The 9,953-nt window shown below is 52.9% G+C and overlaps 1 protein-coding gene across 1 annotated transcript in view; it reads right to left on the reverse strand.

The window, feature by feature from the left end:
- The window catches only part of CNDP1 (carnosine dipeptidase 1), a 25,778-nt gene extending 16,049 nt beyond the window's left edge, over positions 1 to 9,729 (reverse strand). Inside the window, exons 1-3 of the mRNA XM_045886549.3 lie at positions 7,374 to 9,729; positions 3,838 to 3,963; positions 490 to 639 (exon numbers count right to left, since the gene is read on the reverse strand). Of these exons, the coding sequence (XP_045742505.2) occupies positions 490 to 639; positions 3,838 to 3,921 (234 nt within the window). The 5' untranslated portion in view covers positions 3,922 to 3,963; positions 7,374 to 9,729. The remainder of the gene's footprint in view (positions 1 to 489; positions 640 to 3,837; positions 3,964 to 7,373) is intronic.
- Between the last annotated feature and the right edge of the window lie 224 nt (positions 9,730 to 9,953).

Genomic DNA, 9,953 nt, shown 5'->3' on the forward strand with positions numbered 1-9,953 from the left:
AAATTAGGTGGACGTGGTTCTGGAAAACACACACCATTCGGAGACTCATCCATGCTGAAGCAGGCAGCACTGGCGCCTGGATCAAGGATCACCATTTGCCACCGGGACACAGTAATAAGCAGTGTTTCTGATCAAAGACTGGATCCTTTGAGAAAGGTACATTTGAACATAAGGGAAAGGACAGTTGGGGAGAAATTTGACCCACATGTGAAGGATATGAATGGTACGGGGAGGGGGGCCTCTCCTTCCCTTACCCACCCCACTCGCTCTCTACTGCCCCCCAGTGCTGCCACGACAAGAAATCAGTAATCCCGACTCGTCTGGGACAAGAGGTAATTTTTTATCTTACTGGGAATTGAGATGATGGGGGCGTTTTTGAGGAGGATCTGATGGGAGCAAGTCCCCGTCTTGCCACGCTCAAGGGCAGGCAGGGCCGATGCCCACAGAAGTGGCAGCTCGTGGCGGGGAGGGGGGGGGGCTGTCCAACACCTGCTGAACACCCGGGTCCACGGAGTCCACACTGGCTCCCAGGCGCCGGAGCCTGTCCGCAGCCAGCGTCATCATTCTGAAGAGCTCCCATCTGAGGCGGGGCTGGGGCTGAACCGAGTCGCTCTCCACAGCCACCCACTCCTTAAGCGTCTGTAAGGAGAGGTGACAAGGTGATTCGTCCGAGGGGGGCCGACCCTGTCAATCACGTCCACTCTAGGGGACGTGGCTCGAGGCACGAGGCACCAAATCCCCAGTGCGGGCCGCCTGCCGCGAAGACTGAGCCAGCAAACACAGTCTTCCTCAGCGACTGCAGATGGGCTGGTGTCCTCAAGAACCCAGAGGCAGAGATGTCTGCCTCATGAAGAAGAACAGGGCAGGACAGGCTGGGGAGAAGGCTGCCTTCCTGGACACCTGGGCCTGTGCCTCCTTGGACCCGCCACTTCTCGTTTCTTAGGGACCGGGAGCTACCGGCTGGCAGCCCGTCCTAGGGACTCTGGGCCTCCCACAAAGGCCCCTGGACGCCTCTGGAACTCGCGGCTCAGTCTAAGCAACCACACAGTGGCCTCGGCTGGGCTGCACGGTGCCTGTTGGCTTTGTGGTCGTCCCCCTGCCCCCACACCTCCAGAACCCGGTAGGTGATGTGCCCCAGGGCTACGCCTTGGCTCCTGCCCTGGGTTCGGCCCATTCAAGTTGTATGACTTGCGGATGCTCCTCAGGCTCGTAGCCTTGGCTCCCTCCTCCATATGAGGGTAGTGCTCTCTGCCTGTGGGTCACTGTTGGCGTGAGGCTGCCACACAATAAGAAATACCTATTTTGGTCTTCGTCCTGGGCTCTTGGCCAGCGCGCCTACAACCTTTACAACTTCCCATGCCATAAACGTGCTGGGAGCATCTTCTGTTCAGAGATTCGGTCTCTGTCTTGGGTTCCTAACACAGAGCTCCTAACTCCCTTGGAATTTCCTGGGAGAAAGGAGAATATTTTGTTCTAATGAGGCAGTTCTAGTGGGCTCCTGGACAGGGGCTGGTCACCAGAAAGACCAAGCTGTGATTAGAAGCTTGGGGCTCCCCACCCAGCCACATCCTCTGGGGAGGGACGAGGGGCTGGAGATGAGTTAATAATCACTCATGCCCACATGATGAAGCCTCCATAAGCGTCCCCGAAAGTATAGGGTTCAGAGATCTTCCAGGCTGGTGACTGCAGCCTGGAGAGTGGCGCACCCCAACCCCAGTGGGACAGAAGGTGCCTCCAGACCCTGCCCTATGTGCCTCTTCATCCAGCTGCTTGTATCTACCCTTTATCATGTCCTTTATTACATAACAAATGGCAAACATAATTAAGTGTTTTCCTGGGTTCTAGAGCTGTTCTAGCAAAAGATGGGACTAGAGCAGGGTTCGTGGGAGCCCTGACTTGCAACCGCTTGGGACATGTAAATAAGGGGGTCTCACTGCCTGAATGCGACTGGCACCCACTGTTGGCGGTGGGGGTAGGAGGGTGACACTCACACCAGGCAGGTGGTGTCAGAAGGGAGTCGGACTGTGGGGTGTCCCGAGAACTAGATAGTTGCTTAATGTGTGGAAAAGGCACACAGCTGGCCACAGAAGCGAGGGGAGTCATCAAAGAAAACAAGCATTCCTTTCCGTGAGGATTAGAGATGATGACGTGCATAAGACTTAGCTCAGTGCCTGGCTGCTGGTGGGTGCTCAACGAACTCGAACTAATATTGAATTACCAATAATAATCAATCACATTGATTGATTATAAGCTCGAGTTGCTTATACTGGGATAGCCACCATTTTTATTAAAAAAACTACGCATACTTTGGGTGACTGATCTTGGATTCTCCAACTTATTTTAGTCTGATCTCTGTTCTGGTTGTAGCACTTTAATTTTTATTACGAAGAAATTCATTTAGCCTAAGGAATATTGTGTTTTACACACTTAAACTGGAATTCATAGAACAGATGCTGCCAAGTGGTCCCTAAAGGTAATGGATTGGATACATGTGAGGAAGTTGCAGAGAGGAGAGTTTTGGCTCAAAGACCCAAATCAACGTATCTCCCCCACACGCTGTCCCTCTCCCCCTGCTAATTCCAACCTACAGCCAGAGTCCCCACTCAGTCTTCAAAAACCCAATAGGCATTATGTCAAGTCAATACTCCCACGAGCACGAGGAAGGATTCCATGAAGGTCAAGTCTAGGACCTGCGGCCTGGCCATTCAGCGTTGTGTGATAGCAGGAGACACGAACTCTTGACTGTTGCTAACATTGGCTGGTTGCTCCAGTATACATATACTGAACACAAACTGTGGGCCACACATGGCATGGGGGCTCAGGGGACAAGATCCTGTGACATGTCATGGAGTCCCCGGCTGTGGTGGACTCAACTCACCCATATGCCAGGGGACAAGCAGGTCAGCAGAGAAGAAGGGGACTTGCAGGCTGATGGAGGCTACGGCCCTTCCCTGCGCCCACCCTTCTGCTCCCAGGCCTCCCTCTCTCCTTGCTCCTAGCCCTCCGGCTCCATTCTTCTCCCCCGAGATGTATGCCCACACCACGGGCAGTTTGCCACGTAGTGAGTTCGGAATGGAGCAGAGGATTATAAGGGAGGAGATAAAGTGCACATTGCACAAGGACTACAAAACAGCTTTGACATTGAACTTGGCAGAACTCTGGACCTAAAGCTTGCTGTAGCCAGGTGGTATTACTCTGGGATGGCGTCATGGGGGGTGGGGGTGGGGGATGAGTCGCAGGAAGGCTTTGCAGGAGGAGGGGGCCTCAACAAGGCCCCTCTAACGCGGGGCATGGGCACTCTGATGATGGTCCAGGGTCAGCCTGAGCTCAGCGGGCATCATCGCTACCCAGACAGTCCTGATCAACACGCTAGGAATGCCCTCTCTAGGAGGAAAGGCTGCGGAGGGATCTCTTCCCTAAATGTAACAAATATTTATTAGTTTAACTCAGCGAGGAGCCATGGGCATTTTATTTTTTTATTTTTTTTTTAAAGAATTTTTTTTTTTTTAAAGATTTTATTTATTTATTTGAGAGAGAGAGAATGAGAGACAGAGAGCATGAGAGGGAGGAGGGTCAGAGGGAGAAGCAGACTCCCCGCCGAGCAGGGAGCCCGATACGGGACTCGATCCCGGGACTCCAGGATCATGACCTGAGCCGAAGGCAGTCGCTTAACCAACTGAGCCACCCAGGCACCCGCCATGGGCATTTTAAATGGAATTAAGTTTTCAGGCAAAAAAAAAAAAAAAAAAAAAATCCACACCTCCCAGCAAATAAGCATTCACCCAGATACCCAAAGGGTATGTCATGCAAGCATTTTGTGGGTGTAGTTTCTCCTACCTGTACAAACTCATTCTGATGGAGATCGATGTACTGGAAGGCCTTCTCCAACAGCCCAGCGGGCGGGGAGGACGGAGAGAACATGCCTCTCTCAAGCAGCAGCAGGGAGGCAAGGAGAGAGGACACCTGGAGTGGGCCATAGGGGAGGGACAGCAAAATAAATACCGGATTTTGGACTTTCAACCTTTCAAATAATTCAAGAAAGCTTATGTTATCCAACACAGCTGCTTCCAGTCATTTGGACTAAAATAACAAAGGTAGTAGAACAGGAAAGATATCCTTTGCTTTATCTTCACCGAAATGCTTCATTTTCAACACTTAAGAATTTCAGTAAGACAGAAACCAAGAAAACAAGCCCGTCTCTCAACGCCACGCTTGGGTTGTTCCTGCCATGGAATCGTTCCCATCGGCTCTCGTCCTGAGAAGGTAAGTCAGTGCCCTACGCCCGGGTGGCAGGGGCAATATTTGTAAGAGAGATTAGTGGGAAGCACTTCAAAACAAAACAAAACTTTTCTGTATGATCAACCAGTTTATTAGAAAAAAAATATTTGGTAAGGACTCTCTAAAATCCTGTGTGGTCTTGTGCGTTTCTCCCATCGCTCCTAAAGGTACAGGGCCTTCCGCAGAAACTCCCAAGCCCTGTTGCGATGCAACACGGAAGGCCTGAGGCTCACGTGGACACTGTTAGCCACGCTCTCGTCTCCCCGCAAACCCTTCTGGCCTCTCTGCTTCCATCGCTGAGGGGGCCCTAACTGTAAATGTGGGACCTGCCAGAGACCCCGGCCTCCCCCCTCCTCCCTCCCCCGCGGCCCCTTTCCACCATCCCTCCGCCCCCATGGTGGGCTCCAGGCTGGGCTCAGAGCAAAAAAACTGGGTCCAGAGGAGGGTAGGCTGACCAGGTTCCGAGCTAAACTAATGCTCTTCTTCCCGCCCAGCTCTTCCTTCTGGATTGTTGTACATTTTTACAATAGAACCATTTTAGATGTAGGCTGCTTCCTCCCTTGGCCTCCGCTTCCAGGCCGAGGTGAGGACTCGTGTCTACAATACAAGAAACTGCAACTCAATAATAAAATACGAATTAACCCAGTTTAAAAGTGGGCAAAGGATTTGAAGAGACATTTCTCTCACCAATGGCCAATAAGCACATGAAAAGATGCTCAACCTCATTAGCCATCAGGGAGATGAAAATCACTTCACACCCACGAGGACGGGTTAAAATGGAGAAGTCCTACAACAGGTGGGGATGTGAGGCGGCGGCCCCTTCCTGGGCAGGCCCCCGACTGCATTCCTCCTGGCAGCCGAGAGGCAGAGCTAATCCAAATGACCATCCGCAGACGAGCGGATACACAAGACGTGGCGGCCACACACAAGGGGATGTTGCTCAGCCACGAAAACAGATGGAGGGCTGACCCACGCCACGGCACCAACGAACATTTAGCACATGGTGGGAAGTGAAGGAAACCGGACACAGATACTGCAGATTACCATCTGCATTATCAGCCCATGTATGTGGAATGTCCAGAACAGGCAGATCCTGAGACGGGGGACCTGGCAGGCTGCCGAGGGCTGGGAGGATTGGGGGAAATGGGGAGCGAGTGCTGATGGGCAGGCGTTCTTTCTGGGTGGCTGGAATGTTCTGAAATTGTGACGGCTGCACAACTGGATATACTAAAAGCCATTGGAGTGTGCAGTTGAAATGGGTGAACTGTATTGTAAGGCATGTGAATTACAGTGCAATACAGTCATTATAAAAATAGCGATCATAAACGGAAGCACTCATTCAATAATATATCACCAAGTTGGAGAAATGCCCATAAAGGAAGCAAAGGAGTGGGTAAAAATAAGGTAAAAAGGGGTGCCTGGGCGGCTCAGTAGGTTAAGCGTCTGCCTTCAGCTCTGGTCATGATCCCAGGGTCCTGGGATCGAGCCCCATGATGTCGTCAGGCTCCTTGTGCAGCGGGGAGTCGACTTCTCCCTCAGCCCCTACCCCTGCTCATGCTCTCTCTCTCTCTCATAGATAAAATCTTAAAAAAAAAAAAAAAAAGGTGAAAGGGAGCCGGGCTCATTCATGAACAGATTAAGAATTTAGTCCAGTAGATGGTGCCAGTGGGCCGTTGACAAGCCCCCTTTGCCTTCTGTTCTGAGAGGACTGAGGCTGGATTCAGCTAAACTCAGCTAAGCAGAGCCAAAAGCCAAAGGTTACAAATAAATCCCAAGGAAATGAGTCCTCAGACCCGCACTGGCAGGAAGATGGAGCTCTGGGCACCCAGGAAAAGCCCTTTGAAATGGAGTAGGCTAATTTTTTGCAGCTGATACACCTAAATCAATATTTGAACTTTTATTATTCATTTGTTCAATTTCCATTAAAAATTATTTGATGCTCCTCTCTGATAAAAAATAAAAAGGGGAATTTGAAGAAGAAAAGGGAGCCACGGGCAAAGAAGGAAAACGGTGACCGCAAGGACTGAGAATATTTCCAGTGTCCGTGGGAATTGCCTCCTTCCCAGTGGGAGCCGCAGGCCAAAGACTGATCTTCCAGAAAGACTGTTCCTGCACACTTCACCCCTCACTTCCCCCTTCCTGCAGAGCCGACAGAGCCCTGCTGTCCTTCACCCTCAGGCCCACGGGGATTCACTGGGCACCAGCCGCGCCTTTAAGATCCTGGGTGGGACCCAGGCTGCAGATCGGCCCCCCCCCCTGGAGTTTCTCATGTTCCTTTACCTTTCCGCTTGTCTCCTTGTGTTACAGTCACGCTTGACCTTGAACTAATCACCCAACAAAATTCTGTAGATATAGAAAGTTGCCAGAGAACTGGAAGGTGAAGCATGGGGTCACGGGGGCAGAGCCGGGAAGGCCCTGGGCTTCCTGTTTTCTTGGGGAGAGCAGGTAGCCCAGCCCTGTGGGGCCCGTCCCAGACGAAACCTTTCTTGCTCCACAGGCTTCTGCTAATTCCAGCTGGTTGTTCTTTGGGAACAAATTTCCTAGAGCCCCTGTGCTGAATCTTAGTTTTAAACACTTTACCTTTTAAGACTTCTTGAAGTTAGGCCCAGGTCTGTGGTGTAACCGCCCCTGGGCCCCAGTCCAGCTCCACCTCCTTAGAGCCTCCCCACCCCCCGCTACTGCCAAGCGTCCCCTGGGACACAGGCCTGTTTTCACTGTCCTCTCCCAGCTCCAGACAACTGGACAAAGTTAGATGCTCCGTGTGCTTAGCTGATGGCAGCCTTGAAATCACCATGGGCTGCCTTCAGAAGGGCACATCCACCACCCACCTGGAACACAGCAGGTGCCCTAAAAGGGGGCTGGGAATGGGGTAAGCTGTTGATGAAACCCACTCCCTCCCCATTTGCTACTGTGGTTGGATTTTGAAGTTGACTAGAATCAACAATAGAAAATGAAAACAGGGTTGCCTCCCACCATAGACAGCCTGACTGAGCTGGCCTCCCCCCCAGGCACACAATGGCCAGAGGCCAAACCCTTTTCTGCCTGTAAGAAACTTTAGTGCCAGAGTCAACCTGCACACCAAGAATTCTACTTACCGAGTCTTCTGGAGCCCAGTGTGATTGTCTTACAGAGGCTGATCTGCTTGGATGGATTTGTTATAATGCAGAAAAAATGCTTGAGTTGCCTACTTTATTTCACTATGACAGGATTAAAAATAAAATCCCAACCCCAAACCAGGCTTTCCTGGAATGTGTTAATTCCCCTGCAGGAGCTGAACTGAACTCAGTGATTCTGCAGAGATTAACTAACTCCTCAGCAAGTCCCTAGAAGCCTGAGCAAGCCCGGGGCGTGGCTTTCGGAAGGCAGCCTGGAGGCAGTCTAGGATGAAGGAGAGGGTTTCAGGGAGCAGAGCTCCCCAGAAAGTCCCCAGAACCTCCAGTTTCTCCACCAGAGAGGGCCAGAAGCCAGGGGGTGGAAGAGGAGCTGGGTGCGGTCCTGGGGAGCAGGTAGGACAGGCAGGAAGCCTGCCCCCAGTGCCCTCGGGGCCCCAGGCTCTGTACACAGTGCTCTAAGTGCTCTATCCTGGCCACTCCCGACTGCTGGGGTGCATGTTCTCTGCCTCCCTCCGGTCTTCGCCCCACGCAGGCCGCAGGGAAGGAGAAAGCAGGCATTGTCTGCCCGTGATGTCACCTCAGAAAGGCCTCTTGTGACCCTTTTCATTCCCTCCAGTCTGGCCAGGGACCTGGGCCTGTCCGAACATCAGCTGGAGAGGCCGTCCTGCTCTGCGCCACTTCCGAAGCCGGCTGCCCTCTGGAAACGGGCCAGTTCACAGCGCGACGGCAAACAGCCGGAGAAGGGGTGAAGGAGAGAGCCAGAGGCCTTGCAGGCCTGCCATGTCGCCGAGGTCACGGCCTGAAAGGCGCGGTGCCCTGACGGCAGCGTCACCCGTGGAGCTGGAGGGTCTCCTCAAAGGCAAGGACCGCGCGCCGGGCGTGGCCTTCAGTGCTGAGGCTGAAGGGTGTGAAGCCCAAATCATCAGTGGCGCTGTGCCCGGCAAGGCCCTCGTCGTGTGCTAAGATCGCCCGGCTGTGGTTAGACGGGAACCACTGTTGTCTCTTTCTTCCTTTAAATCTCATTTGGTGGACTTTTCGTGTGAGTGTGAACAGGATAAATCTGAACCACCTGCAGGAGGGACTGTCTGATCTCAGGGCACAGCAGACGAAATCGGGGTCCTGGCGGCAGCGGAACAGAGAAGCATCTGGAAGCTCCAGCAGGAGGAGGAGGGAGGCGGGACGAGGGCGGTGTGCACAGAGGAGCCGAGGAGACCCGGATGGCCCGGGAGCGTAAAGGCAAGGGCGGACCCCAGACCGGGCCACCTCTTGCAATAGTAGTACCGCAGGCTGTGAAGAAACAGTTCCACAAATGGAAGTTCGGGAACAAGGGCAGCCCGAGGAGAGGGCACGAACGTCCATCCCCCATGTTAGTTCCCTAGGGCTGCTGGAACAACGTCCCACAGGAACGGATTCTCCCAGGGTTCTGCAGGTCGGAAATTAGAAATCCCTCTGAGGGCTCTAGGGGAGTCCCTCCTTGCCTCTTCTCAACGTGCGGGAGTGGCTGGCCATCCTGGGGGCCCCCGCCCCCGGCTCACAGGTGCAGGGCCCCGATCTGCGCCTCTGGCTTCACCTGCCTCCGCCTGGGTGTGGCTCCGCGTCCCCTCTCTTCCCAGAGGGACACTGGCAGAGGCTTTAGGGTCCATCCCACCCCAGTATGACCTCATTTTAACTGATTACATCTGCAAAGACCCTACTTGCAAATAAGGTCACATTCTGAGGGTCCAGGTGGACGTGAATTTTGACGCAGGCCACCCTGCGCTTTATTTTACCTCATATTCTATTACGTGTCCACTTCATAATGATCCGACTTGCTTGAAGGTAAGTTGTAGGAGGGCTAGGACTTTTGTCTCCCTTACCTCCCTAAGTGCCTGTCGCAGACTAAGACCCCAGTCAGCTCCTAGGGAACAATTACGTGCAGAGTCCTGAAGGACACCAAGCATACTTGATCTCCACTGACGTCACAACTTCTATCTCAACACTGTGTAAAAAAGCAAAATTGGTCTATTTCAGCTATAACATGAATAAGGGAAATGTAAATGTAAATTTGGGCAGATTTTGTTCCCTCCCGGCAATCTCAAGAGTCTCGAGGGTTTCCAGAAAACCCACACTGGATGTGTTCCTCGTTCTGCGGGAGGCTCTCCTGGCCTCTGTCCCCGATCCACAGCCTGGCAGCCCCGAAGCTGTGCACCCACAGAGTGCACACCAGCTGCTGCAGCCCCCGGGGCCCTGTGCATGCCGGGCACCCGCAACCAGCACACCCCCCGCAGAGCATCGTGGCCGACGGTACCCCTCCTCCCCTAAGGGATTTCGGATTTCCTCTTACTCCTCAGCTTCACTGTGAGGTGTCTGACATACTGGTACGTCTTGCTCAATCCTCAGCATCCATTAGCAAACTGAAGACTCCTTTGTGTCTTCGTTTCTTCGGTAAAATTCTCCTTCTCTCTCCTAGCGCGGCTTCTCTGCCATTCCCTTGACTCTCTTTCTAGAACTACGACCATGGGCGTCTTTCAATCTGTCATGTGTTCTCCAGTTCTCTCAGCTTTTCTTTTTTTCTTCTTTCCT

Source organism: Mirounga angustirostris, unplaced genomic scaffold (assembly GCF_029215605.1).
Source record: "Mirounga angustirostris isolate CCGP_5_RB_7025 unplaced genomic scaffold, mMirAng1.0.hap1 SCAF_14, whole genome shotgun sequence".
Classification (NCBI taxonomy): domain Eukaryota; kingdom Metazoa; phylum Chordata; class Mammalia; order Carnivora; family Phocidae; genus Mirounga; species Mirounga angustirostris.